Source organism: Stegostoma tigrinum, chromosome 27 (genome assembly GCF_030684315.1).
Source record: "Stegostoma tigrinum isolate sSteTig4 chromosome 27, sSteTig4.hap1, whole genome shotgun sequence".
NCBI classification, from domain to species: Eukaryota; Metazoa; Chordata; class Chondrichthyes; order Orectolobiformes; family Stegostomatidae; genus Stegostoma; species Stegostoma tigrinum.
This window is the reverse complement of record NC_081380.1, coordinates 10,371,004-10,392,183: the sequence shown is the minus strand read 5'-3', so window position 1 is coordinate 10,392,183 and position 21,180 is coordinate 10,371,004. Positions and strand designations below refer to the sequence as shown.

The 21,180-nt window shown below is 40.9% G+C and overlaps 1 protein-coding gene across 1 annotated transcript in view; it reads left to right on the top strand.

The window, feature by feature from the left end:
• Positions 1 to 5,485: 5,485 nt before the first annotated feature.
• LOC125464645 (E3 ubiquitin-protein ligase TRIM50-like) overlaps positions 5,486 to 21,180 on the top strand; it is a 39,244-nt gene continuing 23,549 nt past the window's right edge. The window contains exons 1-4 of the mRNA XM_048557286.2: positions 5,486 to 5,920; positions 13,229 to 13,324; positions 16,472 to 16,702; positions 19,991 to 20,013. Of these exons, the coding sequence (XP_048413243.1) occupies positions 5,516 to 5,920; positions 13,229 to 13,324; positions 16,472 to 16,702; positions 19,991 to 20,013 (755 nt within the window). The 5' untranslated portion in view covers positions 5,486 to 5,515. The remainder of the gene's footprint in view (positions 5,921 to 13,228; positions 13,325 to 16,471; positions 16,703 to 19,990; positions 20,014 to 21,180) is intronic.

Here is a 21,180-nt window from a genome sequence, read left to right as displayed (position 1 = left end):
CTTCTCACCTTAAATCTATACCCTCTAGTTTTGGACTCCCCTACCCTTGGGGCAGCATGGTGGCTCAGTGGTTAGCACTGCAGCCTCACAGCGCCAGGGACCTCGGTTCAATTCCAGCCTCAGGCAACTGTGTGGAGTTTGCACGCTCTCCCCGTGTCTGTGTGGGTTTCCTCCGGGTGCTCCGGTTTCTTCCCACAGTCCAAAGATGTGCAGGCTAGGTGGATTGGCCATGCTAAATTGCCCACAGTGTTCAGGGGCGTGTGGGTTATAGGGGGATGCGTCTGCCTGGGACACTACAAGGGACGGTATGGACTTCTTGGGCCAAAGGGCCTGTTTCCACACTGTAGGGAATCTAGTCTAATCTAATCTAGGAAAAAGACCGCAACTGTTCACATTATCTATGCCCCTCGTGCTTTGATAAACCTCTATAAGATCACCCCTCACCCTCCTGTGCTACAGGGGAAGAAAGTCTCAGCCTTACCAGTAAAATCAAACCCTCCAGTCTTGGTAACATCCTTGTAAACCTTTTTGCATCCTTCCCAGTTTAATAACAGTCTTCCTGTAACAGGGTGCCAGCATTGTACACAGTACTCCAAATGTAGCCTTACCGATGTTTTGTACAGTTGTAACATGACATCCCAATTCCTGTACTCGGTAGTCTGAATGTGCCAAATGCCATCTTCATCCCCCTTTCGACTGATGACACTACTTTCAAGGAACTGTGTATCTGCACCGCTAGGTCTCTCTGTTAAAACACTCCCCAGGGCCCTACGATTAACTGTGTAAGTTCTGTCCTTGCTCGTCTAACTAGAATAGAACACCTCACATTTATCTAAATTAAACTCCATCTGCCATTCCTCGGCCCATTGACCCAGTAGATCAAGATCCCATAGTACTCTTAGATAACCTTCTTCACTGTCCAGTATACCACCAGTGGTAGTGTCATCCACAGACTTACTAACCATGCCTCCCATATTCTCATCCAAATCGTTTGTATGAATGAAGAACAACAAGGGACCCAGCACCAGTGCATGTGGCACACTGCAGTTCATAGGCCTCCAGTTTGAACAAGAACCCTTCACCACAACCCTCTGTCTCCTTACCATCAAGCCAATATCACATCCAATTGGTTAGCTGTCCCTGGATCCCAGATGATGTGACTTTATTAACCAATCTACTACGCAGAACCTTGTCGAAGGCCTTGCTAAAGTCTACATAGACAATGTCTCCTGCTGTGCCTTTATCTTATCCTCTTGGTCACCTCTTCAAAAAGCTTAAATCAAATTTGTGAGACTTGATTTCCCACACACAAAACCATGCTGACTACCTCTAATCCATACTATTCCATATTTCTATTCCTTATTCTATGCTCTATAAACTTGTGTTCATCCATCCAAATCTAAGCCCTGTTGTTCCATCATACCTGAGCTCCCTGTCTAGTCAGGTCGCCAATTAAGCAATGCCTCAATTTTAAAATTCCCCATTCTTATTTTCAAACCAGTCCACGGTCCTTCACTATCCTGTTTGTATAATCTCCTCCAGCCCACAAACATATCTGTGCCTATCTGACTTTTGCCTCTTGACCATCACATATTTTACTTGCTCCACCATTGTTGCTTGTGTCTTTGGCCTCAGCAAGACTCTAAGCTCTGGAAACCTATCCACTTTCACTTTGATCCTTTAAGATTCTCCCTTAAATCTCCCTCAATCAAACTTTTGTTGCATTTTGTCTGCTAATGTGGCCCCTCTGTAATGCCTCAAGGCATTTCATGACATTAAAGATGCTAAAGGTTGGTTGTTATTGCTGAGACAAGCCGCTTACTATCTGGGGTTTATAATAATTGCTTCAGCAAGGTGAAAAACAGTGATGCTTTATAAAAATATTTCTAGATACTTAAAAATAAAACACACCTTTAAAGTGCACCTCTCAGAGGTGATGTCCCCAACAATCACATGAAAACATTGTTTGCCATGTACAGATTAACATGATATGACTGGATCTATTTCAGGAACTGGGGAGGTCCTGTGCAGTAAATAGTTTGGTAATACTTTAATTATTTTGCTTCAGAACTGAGTCTATCGATGATAACAACTAATAAATTAATGCCTAAATTGATCAGATGACAATGGTCAGTGGAAATAAAAATTGGAGTACAATATGCAGTGCAACAGTAAAATTGACAGTTTGGATTCTCTTGCTGCAGAAAATGTTACAATTGTGGCTGTGATTCACATACATTCGTCTTGTGTATTGTCACAGAGACTGGTGACTTCAGTTTACTGCATGTTTGGCTCCCATCTGTGCTGTTAAACAACCTGAGTTTAACTAGGATCCTCCTAGTTTTTGAATTTATATTGAGACACAGTTAGATTGTACATTGGAGCCTCTGATCAGGTATTAAAGAAAGGCACGTCTTAACTGTCATGTTACTGAAAGAAGTATATATTTTAAAGGTGGAGAGTGATCTATTTTTTGAAATGTAGAAATGCCAAGAAAAGCTTGCATTCACATTACACCTTTAATACGGTAGAATATTTCAAGACACTTTGTAGGAGCTATCTCAAAAACAACTTGAAAGTGATTGACAGAAGTTAAGAGCAAATTCAAGCAGATGCTTGAGTTTGTACTGAAAACAAAAATTGCTGGAAATCACAGTGTGTCAGGCAGCATCACTGGAGAGAGAACAAGCTAACATTTCGAGTCTAGATGACTCTTCATCAGAGCTCATTGACAGAATTAAACTGCTGACTAACTAGACTGTTTGGTCAAAGAAGTAACCTTTTAGGGGTATCTTAAACAAGAATTATGAGAGATAGAAGTTCAAAGAGGGAATGCTAAAAGGTTGAGTGACAGGAAGCGGTAAGATTGGGCAATACTGATGAAGTAATTAAAATTGGGGATGTGCAAGAGGCCAGATTTGGTGGACAACATTGTTCTCAGCTGGTTGAGGATGGTTGTGGTTGAAAAACATTACAGATACAGAGAAGGGTGGTACCACTCAACGATTTGAATACAAGGAAGTTGAACCAGGAGCCTGGATCACCAAGCATAGGTTGAGGGGCAAATGGGACTTGATTTAAGTTAGGATACAGACAGCAGAGACTTGGGTGATCTGAAGTTTACAAAGAGTACAATGTGAGAGATTTCTTGATTAGTAAGGGAATCAAAGGTTATGAGAAGAAGGCAGAAACATGGGGTTGAGAAATATATCAGCCATGATCAAACGATGGATCAGACCCAATGGGCCAAATGGCCTAATTCTCCTTCCATATTGCCATGTTGGGGGGCTGGCCACAGGCACATTGGAATAGTCAAATTTAGTGGTAATACACAAGTTATTAGTTAATTTACTTAGCTTGGTTGGCTAGTCAATGATGTAGAGCAATGTTAAAATTGCAGTTTCAATTCATGCCTATGCCTTCTCAATTTCACCCTTGCCTGAAGTGTGGTGACCCTTAGATGAAACTCATCATCAGTTGGAGGCATCTCTAATGAGAGAGCAAGTCTATGGTGCTCTGGGATTATGGTGTCTTTCACCACATCATGAATTATCTTTAATGTTAAACTATATGAGAGTTCTAGCAGTAGATAAGCTGACACTGGATGGAATTGGTAATATTGTGGAGGTGAAAGTAAATGATCTTATGACGGAGAGTATTTGAGGTTGGATGCTTACCTCAGGGTCAAATAGCACTGCAATATTGTGATTAGTTTTAGTTCAAATTAGACAATGGCCATGGAGAGAGATGGTGACTCTGTGGCAAGACAATGGCTTCAATCTTTTCTATATATAATTAGCCAAAATTTCTGCTTGCCCAATAATTACCTATACTTGTTAAGTGTGTTTTTGGGGCAGTCAAGCAAATGTGGCTAATTTCTAACTCTGCTGTTGACCTCTGTCCTTTAAGCTCTTGCCAGTGTGCATAATGTTGCAATATAATTGGCCCCAAGCCCTTTCCTTGATTCCCCTACTCAGTGAGATTCATAGCTAGGCTTTCTGTCATCCTCTGCAACTGGAAGCCTTGGTCCCTCCCCACTGCTCTGATGAGAGAAAGCTTGCCAACCTAAATCCTAACCACACATTGAGAGAATTTTATCATGCTGAATTATTTTTGGTACTTGAGCTCTTCCCACTCACTTATGTTTCATCTGGTCCTTGGGACTTTCTCTCCCAATTCCTACCTCCCATTTTCCTTCTCTTCCCATTCCTTTACTCCCTTATTCCCTTCCCTTTGTCAGTTCCCTATTCTGTCTAATACCTGCCTTTCTCTTCTTCTTCCTGTCTTCCCTTTTGCTCTGTATTTCCTGTCCCTGGCTCAAGGGTCAAAAAGGAAATTTTCACAATTGAGCATTGGCTTTTTGTCTCTCCCATAGATATGAATTATTTGATCTGATTATTTGATTTAGTTATTGTCATGCGTATTTGGTCTATATAGGTTGCTAATGGATTAAGTTGTACGGACCATTTGCTCTTGTACTTCAGCACTTACTTGTCCAACAAGATTCCTAGAAATGATTGTTCTCTTATTGTTTGTTTCAACGTTACCGCAAAGTCAAACTCATGAAAAACTACTTCTGTTTATTCATAAGCTTCATGCAAAATAAATTAGTTCACTGATTTACAATTTGTCCCACTGTCAATCCAAATGCAGGTGGATGCATCTCTTGTTGTTTTGTCAATGATCACAATGTCCAGTAAAAGAAAAGAAAATTGACTTACATCATGTCATTCCCAAACACAGGATGTCTTGCTTTGCAGCTAAAAGAAAAAACATTGCCATTGTTGTCAGGTAAGAAATGCATAGCAATTTCCTATAAATCGCGATTAAATAAATTACTTGTTCAGGTGATGGTTCAGGGCTAAGTGTTAACTAAAGGCTAATATGTGCCAGTGAGGATATTGAGAGAACACCCCCACTTTGCGTAGAACTATGGAATCTGTTGTATCCTGCTGTGAGGCCAGACAGGCCCTTAATGTGTCATCCAATGAAGAGGTTTCTACAACAGCCCTCCCCCAGCAATGCATTGAAGACTGTGCCAGTCTCGTTTAATATTGTCACATTTCTGGATTGAGATTTACCACAGCAAAAAGTGTGCTAGCATGAGCCAGGGGCTGTAGTAAAGCAACATAAATTGATGTTGAGTAGTAAAGATACCCTGTAATCCACAGGAATACCTAATAAACTAAAGGAAAAACTTCAGACTTTGAGTTCATAACGTGAGGTGTCAGAAAACAGCCACAACCTGTAGAATTGCAATTATGATTCTGAGAGAAAATTTAGAATAGAGAGAAAGGAGGTAATAGCAAAGTTAGGATAGTTTAATATTTCAAAGACATGCACTGAAAACGACCTAAATATAATGGAATCCACAATGTATATAAAGCAGTTTTAATGAAAACAGGATCATATGATTATGGTGCCTGAAGGTACCTTCCTCCAAACTGCTGGAACAAAGATAAGGGCCACAACCTAGTTAACACGAGGAGAGGGCGATTACAATTGAAGTTTAAACATGGCTGCAAGGCAGAACTTTCAATGCCTGGAGGACCATCTCCTGTGTCCCATTTGTCTGGAGATCTTCAAACAGCCCTTAATGCTGCAATGTGGTCACAGCTACTGTAAGAACTGCATCCACTCCCTTTCTGGAAATCTGGCCAGTTGTTTCACTTGCCCTGTGTGTCGAAAGGCAGTGGACAGCAGAAGCTCTTCTCCCAATGTTTCTCTGGCTCGTGTCATCGACACCCTGATGGTAATGAATGGGTCCAGTGGTGACCAGGAAAATTGCAGGGATCATCACAATCCGCTGAGTCTGTACTGTGAGAAGGACCAGCAGATAATATGTGGGCTCTGTGGAATCATCGGACAACACAAGCAGCATAAAATAACACCACTCTCGAGTGTGTATGAGAGAATGAAGGTAAATATCATTATCATGCAATTCACTTTCTACCTTTTAACATTCAAATTGCAGACTTCATAAGATTTTTTGTTGACATTTATGTGAAAAATAATGCAGTAGGGTAAATGCTTAAAGCCATGAAAGTGATTTGCAAAATCTGTTGTCATACTCCCTCATAACAGTCAAAAATTCATGGCAAAGCCTGAAGCAGATTGTTACAAGTTTAAGGATCAAGGCTTGGCTCGATTACCATTAAGTTAGAAAACAGTTTTTAAAGTATCATAGCATTTGAAAGTACTGGAGCAAAGTCTAGGATGGACCTAAATTACATGTGATCTGTAAAATGTTAAAACGGTGAGCCAGGTACCGGTATCTTTTATTTCAATTTGTATTTTACATTGATGATTCCATGCGCTGAAACTGTGCTGATTGTGAATATAGGGCAGAGAATCAGGACAACAACATTCCATCCCTTGTTCTGAGTATGTGTCATCTGAAATATTAATTTAGAATATCATTGACTGGAAAAGCATCTATGTTATGTATTTTTCTGGAAAGGACATATTGCAAAACAGGTTATGGCAGGGAAAAGTGTGCATTTGTAAAGAACACAAGCTCCTCATCAGGAGTGACTGAGCTTGGAATGCCTTCAGAGATAGGTCACATGACCAGGCTTTGTGAGTGAAATAAATATCTTTTTGCACACAGAGCTGGAGAGATAAGGTGGCTGAAATAACAGACCATGCCTTCCCTCTCTTTTTTTTTCTGGATCTCTTCCTATCAACATTTCAGGGTTGGAAACTGACAGGAAGACCTTATCACTGCAAATGGAGGTTTCATACGAAGGATTTGACATCAACATCATCTCCAGAAATGCTGTGTTTATTGGTAGCACCACTGTTAGGCGGAGTAATGAGTGTGTATGTGCAGAAACAGCATTGCTGTGAACTGTGACAGTGGAGGAGTTGCTGACTTAAGACTATCAGTCCATCCTGCTCCTCTGATGCTGCCTGGTCTGCTGTGTTCCTCTAGCTCCACACTATGATATCTCTGATTCCAGCATCTGCAGTTTGTACTATCTCTGAGAACAGGAGTAGGCTATTTGGCACCTCAAGCAGCTCCATTATTCAATAGGATAATAGACAATCCAACATCCTTCACGACCATTTTCCTGACTTTTCACTGCCTTACTAATCAAGAATCTATCAATTTCAAGCATAAATATATGCCATGACTCTGTCCCCACAGCTCTCTGTGGCAAGGAGTTCCAAAGACTCTCAACTCTCTGAGAGAAGAAATTCTTCATTTTCCCACTTTTAAGTTGGCACCCTTAATTCTAAGACTGTATTCTCAGGTCCTAGACTCTCCTGTGAAGGGAGGTATCATCTCAGCATTTACCCTGTGAATAGCCTTAAGAGTCCTATATGTTTCAATGAGATCACTTCTCATTCTTCTAAATTTCAATGAGTAGAGTCCAACCTGAATAACCTTTGCTCCTAAGACAATCTCTCCGTACCAGGGATCATTCGTAGTGAACGCTGAGCTGTCTTCAATGAAATAAAATATTTTCTTAAATAAAGGGACCAAAACTTCTCACAGTGCTCCAGATGTGATCTCATCTGCACTTTGTACGGTCACAGTAAGACTTCCCCACTCTTTACTGCAACCCTGTTGAAATAATCACCAACATTCATTAGCCTTCCTGATTACCTGCTGTACCTGTGTGCTAGCTCTGTGTGTTTCAAGCATGAGCTCCCCAAGTCGCTTAGTGTTGCAGCTTTCTGCAGCTTTTCTCTATTAAAATAACACTCCATCCATTTGTTCTCCCTTCAAAAATGAAAACTTTATATTTTCCCATATTATACTGCCTTTGCCAACTTATTGTCCATTTGCTTAACCAATCAAATGTCTGTTTGTAAACTGTTTGGAGCCCTGTCATAATCTGCCTTGCCACATATTTTTATGTCATCTGCAAATTTGGCGACAGTACATTTGCTTCCTTCCTCCACATCATTTATACATGACTTATATAATTTATTGGTGAATTTTTGCATTACATCTTAGGCCATACAATATAGAGGCAGAATGAGGTCATTTGACCCATCGGGTCTACTCTGCCATTCAATCATGGCTGATATGTTTTTCAACCTATTCTCCTGCCTTCTGCCTAGAACCCTTGATCCCCTAACTAATCAAGAATGTATCTATCTCTGACTTAAATAGACTTATTGACTTGGCCTCCTCAGTCATTTGCAGCAATAAATTCCAAAGATTAACCACCCTCTGGTTGAAGAAATCTCTCCTCATCTCAGTTCAAATGAGTCATCCCTTTGCTGTGAGGTGTGTCCTCCGATCCTAGTTTATCCAACTAATGGAAACATCTCCTCCACATCCACTCTAACCAGGTATGTTGGTATTCTGTAAGTTTCAATAAGATCCCCTCCCCCATCTTTATAAACTCCATCAAGTACAGAGCCAGAGTCCTCAACTGCTCCTCAAATGACGAGCCCTTCATCCCTGGGATTATTCTTGTAAAACTCATCTGGATCCCCTCCAAGACCAGCACATCCTTCCTTAGATATGAGGCCCAAAACTGCTCACAATATTGTAAATATGTTCTGACCAAAGCCTTATACAGCCTCAGCAGTACATCCCTGCTGTTGTATTCTAGCCCTATTGAAATGAATACTCACATTGCATTTGCCTACTTAACTGCCAGATTAATGTGCATGTTAAGTGTAAGAGAACTCTGAGCTAGGACTCTCAAGTCCATTTGTGTTTCAGATTTCCGAAGCCTTTCCCCATTTGGAAAATAGTCCTCTATTCTACCTACTAAAGTGCATAACCTCACGCTTTGCCACATTGAATTACAACTGTTACTTCTTTGTTCACTCATAGCCTGCCCAAGTCCTTCAGTAGTGTCCCCACTTCCTCAACATTATCTGTCCCTCCACCTATCTGTGTGTCATCTGCAAACTTAGCAACAATGCCCTTGTTCCTCCATCCAGATCGGCTAATGTATAATGTGAATAGTTGTGGTTTCAACACTGATCCCTGCAGAACTTCAGTAGTCACCGGCTGTCATCCAGAAAAAGATTCTTTTATCCCAACTCTCTGCCTTCTTCCAGTCAGCAAATCTTCTATCCATGCCTTGCCCCAAACACCATAGGCTGTTATCTAATTTAGCAGCATTCTGCACAGTACCTTGTCAAAGGCCTTCTGGAAATCCAAATAGATGATGCCCACTGGCTCTCCTTTGTCGTTACCTCCTCAAAAAATTCCAACGCATTTTTCAGTCACTACCTGTGCTTGACGACGCCGTGCTGATTCAGCCCTATTTTCTATTCACTTCCAAATACTCCACAATCTCATCCCTAATAATGGACTCCTTTAAATAGTACACACTGCTGCTACTTTGCATTAGTGGTGGAGAGAGTGGATGTTTGTGGATATGGTGCCAATCAAGTGAGTTACTTTGTCCTGGATGATGTCAAGCTTCTTGAGTGTTGGAGGTGCTGCACTTATCTGGACAAGTGTAAGTTTTGTTCACAATAAACTAAAGGAGTTTGGCTGATGTGAATCTGATACTGAGTTTTATGCAGTGTCATATGAAGTCGCTAACCTCCATTTTTAAATGTAAACTTTGTTATGACCATTGGAGAAATGGGACAAGGAAAAGAATCCTCCAAACTTGGTTGTTACACTCTATTTATATCTTAAGCTTCTGTACATATGTAAAGGGACAAAGAAGGCCAGGGGAAGAAAAGTTGATGGCAATGAAAGATTGCAGGTGTTTACTGTCGTAGAAAGGTAGTATTATTTTCTTGACAATGATTAGTTTGTATAAATAGTAAATAGAAATGCGTGTGGAGCACTGCATCTATCTATAGATTGCTGAGCTTGTATTACCTAAGAAAGTGAATCAACTGGGCCTGTATATCTCATTGATCAATCTTTGCATTAGTGTATTTTCATACGCACACACAAATATTAATGAAATATTACATTTGGATTTACATTTCAAAGAATTTGTAAAATGAACCTGTTAGGAAATCCTAATACATTAGCCAATTCTATGAATCAAAATTCACAACCTGAATTTTATGCTTGAAATTGCCGTCAGAGACGTTCCCTTGTTTTGGGTTATTTCCTGTTTTAAATTTAGCAATGGCATTTGGAAGAAGCACTTTAAGCATTCATACATATTGTGCTGTGTTTCTAAGTTATACCCTCAGCTTTAAGTAGTCTTTAAGTAATCTTTTCCAGGTTGTCAATGGTGTATGAGTTTAGACAGTAAGCAGGATTTGTCTTTCCAATGGACTAGCAGTATTCATTGATTTGTTGGGAGGTGGGCCTTAGCGGCACCCCCAGTATACAGATTCCATAATTATTTTAGAGCTAGCCACATTTTCTGCCATCACTTGCACCAGACGCCCCAGCTCAAATATGGCCTTATCTAGATGAAGCTTTAATAATGCAATATTTCATGGCTGTTGCGCTGATAACATTGGACACTGTTTATGCCAGTCTTCAGGAAATGCCCATTGTTTCTGACAGAGATACAACATCTTAGAGGATGTAAAGATCCAAATGAGAATCATGAGTTAATTATGGTAGAATGCAGAACTAGTTCTACTTCGGCAGATTTTGTCATGTAAATTTTGTTTTGTTGTCAAGGCTAATTTTCTTGTTCTCTGTGAGTCTGATTCTTGGAGCAGCAATAACCATTTCTTACCCCGTCGTTGGTATCAAATTTCCAAGCACCTGAGTAGGCTTTCAGTAGTATTCCCAAAGAATTTCAATGATATCCTCTCTGGGAAGTTCACTGAAGTCAGGCTAGATAGACAACCTGCCACTTTCCTGTTTGCTAGCAAAGAGAACCTCAGCCTCTGAACTGATGCATCATCAAAATCTGGGAGCAGTGTTTCTGAGTCAGAACCATACAACAATGGGGTTATTAGACAGTGAATGAAACCTAGTAAATATTTACTACTCTCACTCAATCATGAGGCATTACTGATTGTTAAGCCCCAGTTGAATGCACCTAATGGGGACCGAAGTAGAAGACTTCCTGGTCTGTTTATTTCACCGGGCAGTTCATTTCACCAACATTAGCCACACAAGTGTGTGAGGAGGGGATATAGCTGGTGGGTGAAGAAAGTAGTGGGTGACCATTATATCTCTGTACAATGCTGCGGATATTGAGATGATGCTTTACTTGTTCCTGCAGCACTCATTTATCTGTAATTGTACTAAAAGAACTACCCAATTAAAATTCCAGTTTAAATGTTTGGAAGCTATTCTTTGTGACCTTTTGCTGTTCTGTCATTTATTTGTCTGCCTTTCTGCTGTCTGTGTATGTGAAACTTCCTTAAAACATTGACATTTGGGGACATTTCATCAGCTGATTGTTTTAGGCTGACTAAGATAGGTAAGACAATCTATATAATAGAAGAATAACCTAGTTTTACAGGAATAATTGTACTTAAGTAGGTTAAGGAACACAACATTCCTTGATTCCCTTTGAGCTTTATCTGATAACATCCAATGCTGACATCTTACACGATAAAAGTGTAAGACCACCACTTGTAGCAATGGGTCGCACTTATTTGGATTCTGAAGTGACTTCATGTACACCCTGAGCTTGATATGTAATCCCACTAATTTGCCCTCATGGTGGTTATAAATCTTTACAAATATCGGATGTGAGAATGCCAGAAATTCATGGGTGATGTGATGAGCTAAGGAAACTTTGTCACAGAAGAGAATTCCTCACTCTGAATATTTGTTAGTGAGTTTTGAGAAGATTTGTAGCTCAGGTTGAGGTTCTGGATGTGAGTTTGCTCGCTGAGCTGGAAGGTTCGTTTTCAGACGTTTCATCACCATTCTAGGTAACATCATCAGTGAGCCTCCAACGAAGCACTGGTGTTATGTCCCACTTTCTATTTATCTGGTTAGGTTTCCTTGGGTTGGTGATGTCATTTCCTGCATTGGTGATGTCATTTCCTGTTCTTTTTCTCAGGGGATGGTAGATGGGCTCCAAATCAATGTGTTTGTTGATGGAGTTCCGGTTGGAATGCCATGCTTCTAGGAATTCTCGTGCATGTCTCTGTTTGGCTTGTCCTAGGATGGATGTGTTGTCCCAATCAAAGTGGTGTCCTTCCTCATCTGTATGTAAGGATACGAGTGATAGTGGGTCATGTCGTTTTGTGGCTAGTTGATGTTCACGTATCCTGGTGGCTAACTTTCTGCCAGTTTGTCCAATGTAGTGTTTGTCACAGTTCTTGCAAGGTATTTTGTAGATGACGTTCGTTTTCTTTGTTGTTTGTATAGGGTCTTTTAAGTTCATTAGCTGCTGTTTTAGTGTGTTGGTGGGTTTGAGGGCAACCCTGATGCCAAGAGGTCCGAGTAGTCTGGCAGTCATTTCGAAAATATCTTTGATGTAGGGGAGAGTGGTTATGGTTTCTGAGCCCGTTTTGTCTGTTTGTTTGGGTTTATTGCTGAGGAATTGGCGGACTGTGTTCATAGGGTACCCATTCTTTTTGAATACGCTGTATAGGTGATTTTCCTCTGCTCTGTGTAGTTCCTCTGTGCTGCAGTGTGTGGTGGCTCATTGGAATAATGTTCTAATGCAGCTTCGTTTGTGGGTGTTGGGATGGTTGCTCCTGTAGTTCAGTATTTGGTCCGTATGTGTTGTTTTCCTGTAGACGCTGGTTTGAAGTTCCCCATTGACTGTTCGCTCTACTGTGACATCTAGGAATGGCAGTTTATTGTTGTTTTCCTCCTCTTTTGTGAATGTTATGCCAGTCAGGGTATTATTGACGGTCTTGAAGGTTTCCTCTAATTTGTTTTGTTTAGTGATGACAAAGGTGTCATCCACATAGCGGACCCAAAGTTTGGGTTGGATGATAAAGATACAGATAAAAAAGGACACCACTTTGATAAGGACAACACATCCATCCTAGGACAAGCCAAACAGAGACACGCACGAGAATTCCTAGAAGCATGGCATTCCAACCGGAACTCCATCAACAAACACGTTGATTTGGAGCCAATCTACCATCCCCTGAGAAAAAGAACAGGAAATGACATCACCAACGCAGGAAATGACATCACGAACCCAAGGAAACCTAAACAGATAAATAGAAAGCGGGACATTACACCAGTGCTTCGTTGGAGGCTCACTGATGATGTTACCTAGAATGGTGACGAAACGTCTGAAAACAAACCTTCCAGCTCAGCGAGCAAACTCACATCCTGAATATTTGTATTGATCCTATCCAGAAATTTTAGCTGCATCCTAATTAATATTCCATTTCTTCACAGGAACAACTGGCTTTGCTCATAACAGGAGTTCAGACGCAAAAGAACAGCATGGAGGGGCAAATGAACAAGTTGATACACAACAAGACCCGTATCATTGTGAGTTTGAAGTACTGGAGATTGTTTATGAGGTCCAGTGCATACTTTGTGAAGAGATCATCTCAGCAATATTCCTCGATGATATAAAATATGATATAAATCGATAAGTAGTCCATAAATTGCATTATCAGTTTAGGAGCAGATCTGACTGATACCCCAGTCAGTGTGTTCTGAAATGTGTTCTTCAATAACTGTGTGATGGGAATAGCAGACTGCTATAATCCACATGTAACTACTAGGCTACAGGAAATCACAAATATATACCATTGTACATTGTCTGAATGAGAAAGAAAAGCTACAGGATAAGGAAGAACCCTTTACCAATCTATTTGGATATTGCCCATCATATTTTCATGATCTCTCCAAAAGATAGAAAACATCACATTCAAGATTATGTATTTTTCAGGTTAAAACACGTATCACATTTATTGAAAATGCTGTATTATAAAAATACAAAGTAATACAGCAGAATAATTAACACTGTGAATACTTAACTTGGACACTTAATTATTTTTTCCACAATACAAAATGTCCAGAATGTTAAGATTCCTTCCAGAATCTTCTGACTTAGTTCATCAGAGTGTTTTGTGCCTCTCAGCACCCTAACTCCCTGCTACAATGGATAAATCCACATTTAAAGTAGGGGGAGCTGGGAACTGAAAACTGAAAAACTCCCACCTATTACACCTTTATTAGGAGTACTTTTCACCAGGAAAATTATATGTTAGTATCCAACTGAGACTTTCATTGTGGTGTGAGAGATTCAGTCATGCACATTTAATGAGAACTGCGTTGGATTATGATGCCTCACTTGCATATGTGACACCTTAGTCCTAAGAGCGACTCTTATTGAAGATTATGTGCTGACATCTTCACGAGCATTTCCCAGGCAGGACAGAACTCCTGATGGAATTTGAAGGATTGGGCATTTGCAAAGTATGCACTTTTCAGAGAGGCGAGATAAACGGCAAAGTCTTTCCTATGCCCTTTTTGACATGTAATAGCTTCGTCCTTGACACTATTTAATTTGAAGGCCCAGACCAAAAAAAAGTTTATTTCTGTAGAGAATACTTGTCTTAACTCACTTCACCAACCCTGTCCCTCCACTCACATATAACGAGCAAAACTACCCTCTCTGAAGGCAACCAGCCGTCTCTTTTTGATAATATTAGGGTCATTTTTTAATGTTCCATCATTCCAGTCACAGAATCGTAGAATCATGGAATCCCCACAGTATGGAAAAGGCCATTTGGCCCAATAAGTCCAGACCAGACCTCCAAACAGCATCCCACCCAGAACCATCCACCTACACCATCCCTGTAACCCTGCATTTCCTGTGGCTAATGAACCTAATCTACTTATCCCTGAACACTACGGGCAATTCAGCATTGCCAATCCATCTAGATTGCATATCTTTGGACTGTGGGAGGAAACTGGAATACCGTTCTTCTCCATAATTCACCTAATCTGATATCATGGGGTGATTTTTAATGGAGATTGGATCCTTTGACCTGGCACTGACTGCTTTTGAATAAAGCAGCTCACTCCACCCATTCCTTCAGATAGCATATAGGTCTTCTCTGTGGGATCTCCAGCTGTGAGAGATGAAGTCCTCAAGTTAGCATTTTGTCCGTGGTTGTCTGAGTCTGTTTCATCTCACCTTTTGAGAATTGCAACATGTTCTCATGTTTCCAAACTAATGTGATCGCTGCAGAGTTAATCAGTTCTTTGTAATGACCAAATACGCGTCTCTTTTAGCGTGTTAGAGCAGGAAGGTGCAACTAAGCTGGAAGGCCAGCCATGATGTTATTGGAATGTGGAACAGGATTGAGGGACAGAATTAACTGCTCCTGTTCCTTCTGTTTCAATGTCATGAGCTCTCTGATATTTCTTACAAAATCCCTCCTAGGGTCTATTGTCCTAAATTCTAATCCTGACACTACACATTCTGTCCACTAACATAGAACGCTACAGCATAGTACAGGCCTTTTGGCCCACTAAGTTGTGCTGACCTATTATCCTACTAAGATCAATCTACTCTGCATTCCCTACATTTTATTATCCTCCATGTGCCTATCCAAGAGTCGCTTAAAATGTCTCTAAAATATCTGACTCCACTACCACTGCTGGCAGCGCATTCCACACACCCATCACTCTCTGTGTGAAGAACCTACCTCTGACATCAGCCCTATACCTTTGTCCAATCACCTTAAAATTATGCCCCCTTGTAATAGTCATTTCTGTCACCCTGGGAAAAAGTCGCTGACTATCCACTCTATCTATGCCTCTCATTATCTTGTACACGTCTATCAAGTCAGCTCTCATCCTTCTTTGCTCCAATGAAAAAAGCCCTAGTTCCCTCAACCTTTCCTCATAAGACCTGCTCTCCAGTCCAGGCAGCATGCTGGTAAATTCTCCTCTACATCCTCCCTAAAGCTTATACATCTTTCCTATAATGAGGTGACCAGAACTAAACACAATATTCTGAGTGTGTTCTAATCAGAGTTTTATAGAGCTGCAGCATAACCTCAAGGCTCTTCAAGTCAATTCCCCTGCCAATGAAAGCCAACACACTATACGCCTTCTATACAACCCTCTCAACTTAGGTAGCAACTTTGAGGGATCTATTGACATGGACCCCAAGATCCCTCTGTTCCTCCACACTGCCGAGAATCCTGCTATTAACCCTGTATACTGCATTTAAATTTGACCTTCCAGAATGAATCACATCACACTTTTCTGGATTGAATTCTATCTGCTACTTCTTTGCCCAGCTCTGCATCCTGTCAATGTCCTGTTGCAACCAACAACAGCCCTCCACACTGTCCATAACTCCTCCAACCTTCGTGTCATCAGCAAACTTCCTAACCCACCTTTCCATTTCCTCATGCAAGTCATTTATAAAGATTTCAAAGAGCAGAGATCCCAGATCAGATCACTGCAGAACACCACTGGTCACCGTGCTATAGAAAACTCCCAATAAAGTGACTGCACCTTTCCTGTTTTTGACTTCCACCCACACTGACTCAGTGGACAAACCCTTCTCTACAACCTCCCTTTCTGCCTTCTGGCTTTTTCTACTTCTAGTATTTCCTTCAGTTTTCCCTCTGGAGAATCCCATATTAAATGTTCTCTGTATTTCTCCAGAATGAATCTGACGTCTTTAAGTTGGTGATTCAGAAGGAATTCCAGGAACTCAGGAGTTTTGTTGATGATGAAGAGGCCAACATCATTGAGACCGTACAATTAAAATGTACTTCTGCCGTTGAAGTAATTGATGAACAATTGGCAGAGATGTCCAAATCTTTAAACCAGTTTGCTGAAGTTGAGGCTTCATTGAAGAAATTGAGCAATGAAAATCACTTAGATTTCATCCAAGTAAGTAAAATTAATTGTCTTCAATTCTTGCTTGGTTAAGAGATTGCTAAAGAGACAATTGAGTACAAGGAATAGTTTGTGTTTTAGAAAGAAAGAAATATAAAAGAAACTTCAAAAGATTAATGGAAAGGTATGGGGTGCAAATACAATAGTGGTATAATGTTAGATATCCAACTCGAATGTCTACCAATTCTAATCCCATCCTGAAATGTCATTCATGGCCCTTATGGCATTCTGGTTTGGGATATACAAAATTAGAACACAAAGGAACAAGAAATACTGTGCAGACTGAACTATTTAGCAGAAATGTACTCCCTGTTGTAGGATCTGGGTTTGATGCATCTGTTCCATTTCCCATTTCCTTGGGGTGGCACGATGGCACAGTGGTTAGCACTGCTGCCTCACAGCGCCAGAGACCCGGTTTGATTCCAGTCTCGGGCAACTGTCTGTGTGGAGTTTGCACATTCTCCCTGTGTCAGCGTGGGTTTCCTCTGGGTGCTGCAGTTTCCTCCCACAGTCTAAATATGTGCAGCTTAGGTGGATTGGCCATGCTAAATCACCCATAGTGTTCAGAGAGGTGTAGGTGAGTTATTGTGGGATGGGTCTGGGTGGGATGCTGTGAGGTTCAGTGTGGACTTGTTGGGCCGAAGGGCCTGTTTCCACTGTAGGGATTCTGTGATTCTACACCTAAGCAACTGAGAGCTAAAGATGAAGAATATATGGAAATTCACCCTTCACTGATGAAATAGTTACATTTAACTCAGCATTACTGAATGACACACCTTGTTACTTAGGGGATGAGGTAATGGATAATTGCACAATCAGTTTGATTTTTAGTCATAAATTTCATGCTGAGTCCCTGGATTTTGATGTATTACTTTATCTTAAATTTAAATACCATGGTGACCTCAGCTGTCCTGGTTAAGATGGGAAAAATTTGGTTAGAGTGCATAACCCCACAGTGTTTGGCTTTATGGTACCCCACAGTGAAATTGAATTCATTGTAAAGCTGATCTGATGCAATTTAGTACATCATTATGGTTGTCCTAATAAACTGATTGACTAGAGATTGATCTCACTTTAATGATCGACATTTCCATGATTTTCAAAACTCACCTGTCAGCATGGAAGCTCACCATCCACATATGCACCAGGGTAATGCAGATAATAACATGATAATTGTCCTTTCTAACGTAATGTATAAAGTCTGTAAAATCATAGAATATGTACAACTGCAACTGTTTATTGAAACAGCCACCCAGTCCAGGCAGAGGTTGCTGGAAAAGCGCAGCAGATCTGGCAGCATCTGTGAAGAAAAAAATCAGAGTTAAGTTTAGGGTCCAATGACCCTTTCTCACAAGTTCTGAGGAAGGGCCACTGGACCCAAAATGTTCACTGATTTTTTTTCTTCATAGATGCTGCCAGACCTGCTAAGCTTTGCCAGCAACTTCTGTTTTTGATCATGATTTATAGCATCTGCAGTTCTTTCGGATTTTTACCTGGTCTGGGCACCCTTGTCAGGTGTATCAGCTGTGCAGTTAATCAGCTTGGCTGGAAAATAGACAAAGCAAAGAGGCAGAGGATGAGCAGAGAGCTTTGATTGATGTCCTTTGTAACTGAGGATACACTGGATCCAGCACCATCACCAGTTATTGTGTCCAGCATTACATTGTGGAGTCTCTCAATCATATTGTAAAGCCAAATTTGCTCCAGAATCCTCATATGCTTATTTTTATATCAATGATATAAATATAAATATATTGGTTAACAATAATAATATACTGATTGACAGATTTGTTGAAACCTGAAACCTAATACCCCAGCAGCAGATAACCAGTTAAGTACCTACTTAGTTGCAAATTCCAAAGGAGAGAGCACCTCAGCAATCTGAGCTGGAGATTGACGTGAACAGTAGCATTGGGAGGACCACTGGGCTCTCAGGGGCCCAGGAGCAGTCACACGCATTCTTCCATCTTGAGGTCCTCATAGCCTTCCACTATCACAGCTGAGAAAGAAGATCTTCATGAGCTCTTCTATTTTGAGCTATCCTTCAGGTCTCCTCCTGCCCCCTCCAGCAACGCACATCTTAATTGAAACATATAAAATAATCAGAGGGTTAGATAGGGTGGATAGGGAGAGCCTTTTTCCTAGGATGGTGACGGCGAGCACGAGGGGGCATAGCTTTAAATTGAGGGGTGAAAGATATCGGACAGATGTCAGAGGTAGTTTCTTTACTCAGAGTAGTAAGGGAATGGAACGCTTTGCCTGCAACGGTAGTTGATTCGCCAACTTTAGGTACATTTAAGTCGTCGCTGGATAAGCATACGGACGTACATGGAATAGTGTAGGTTAGATGGGCTTGAGATCGGTATGACAGGTCGGCACAACATCGAGGGCCGAAGGGCCTGTACTGTGCTGTAATGCTCTATGTTCTATGTTCTATCTCTCCAAATGGAACTGTTAGTCACTGCCTGCCCTCCCATTAGGCCCCTCCTTCTCCAGTTGACTGCCATGACAAATTTAACTGGGCACCTGCAACTGACTCCATTATTGGCCACCAGCCGGAAGATTAGTCGTCATTATATTGAATGGCAGGTAGGGCTTGATGGGTTGAATGTCCTACTCCAATCCTGTGCTTCTAAGATTGTGACCAGTGATTGGCCACAACTACCAGAGTGACCAATCTTTATGAACTAAATAAAGGGATTCTGCATCCATGGGACCTAGATGTTTCGGAGTGCTGGTGACCAATTGAATGGAGGCAGGTGGAGTGGGGATGTTTCTGGTGAGGGTGACAGTGGGACAGGAATGAAGGAGGTGTTCTGGTGGATGGTGGGTTTAATCCGACCAAAATTTACAATGTTGGAGTTACACCAGCGTCTTCTCTCTACTGATTGAATCAAGAATCCTAGGCTCAGTCTCCTACAGGCTGTTCAAGAAATTTGGAACTAAAAGTGCTCCTTAGGGACATGGTCAGTTAAAATAAAGGAAAACTCCATAAAGCATGGGAAAACCTGACAACTACTTCTGGGTTCCAGACTAGAACTGGAGCCAGTTGGGATTTTAACACAGCTGATAAAATTCAGCCCAGCGAAGACTTTGAGATTGTTCAATATGCTATCAGCAGTGGTCAATGACAAATCCCCCACCTCCCATCTCAGATTTGAAGGGTGTGTGGCCTAAGAGTGTGATATGTGTTCTACAATTAAGGTAGATGTGAGTTAACTGTAAGTTTTTCTGTATTTATCTCTCTTAAATCTTTTAATTTTATCTTCTTACACTTTGCAGAAATACAGTTCAATTGTTTCAAGGTAAGTGTAATCTGCAACTTCTCTGTTATTTAATTCAGGGAATGAAGTAAAGAGATTGTTTGACTTTCTTGATTCTTCCTCAACTTAGATTCTTGTTGATTTTCCCCAAAATCTTTCAAACCTCTTGATGTTCATTGGGAAAGAACGGTGTGAGGTGTAGCAAGACGTTATATAGATTGGTCGCCATGCTGCCAGCCCAGGCAGCTCAAAGATGACTCAGTCCAAAGATGTCTTTAGCACCCTCCAGTGAGTCAGCACCAAATAAAATTAGCAAAGAATCTTATTCCTTTGTTCAAGAAGAGCAAGGCCAGGTAATTACAGTCTAGTTTGTCAGATATCAGTGGTGGCAAACTTATTGGAAAAATTCTAAAGGTCAGGATTATTCAATACTTGGAAAGGCAGGCATTGGTCAGGGATAGTTAGCATTGATTTGTTGGAAGCAGGACCAGTCTTACTAGTTTATTGAGGTTTTTTTTAGAAGGTGATTAAATATATTAATGATGGTAGGGCAGTTGATGTGGTTTACATGGCCTTCAGTAAGGCCTTCAATAAGGTTCCACGTGGAAGGCTGGTCCAAAGGTAAAAGCCCATGGGATCCAATGCAAGCTGACAAACTGGATCCAAAATTGGCTTGCAGATAGGAAGAAAGGGTGATGGTGGAGAGTTGTTTTTGTAATTGGAAGCCTGGGAGCATAGGGATCAGTGCAGGCACTTCTTTGTTTCTTATGTACATTAACAACTTCGATGTGAATGCAGAAGGTATAATTAGTAAGTTTATAGATGACATAAAGATTAGTGGTGTTGTTGATTGTGATAAGGATGATTTCAAGCTATAGTCTGATGTTGATCAGCTGGTAAATTGAGTAGAGCAATGGCAGATGGAATTTAATCCTGATAAATGCAAGGTGATGCATTTTGGGAGGTTTAACAAGGGACGGAAATACATGATGAATGATAGGTCTCTAAGTAGTACTAACAAACAAAAGAACCTTGTTGTATAAGCCCATAGATCCCTTCAACTAGACAGGATGATGAAGAAGTCATATGGGATGCTTGTCTTCATTAGCCAGGGCGTAGAATATAGGAACAAAGAAGTGTTGTTACAAGTTTATGAAACATTGGTTAAGCAATATAAGGAAAACTGTGCAGTTCTGAACACCACACAGT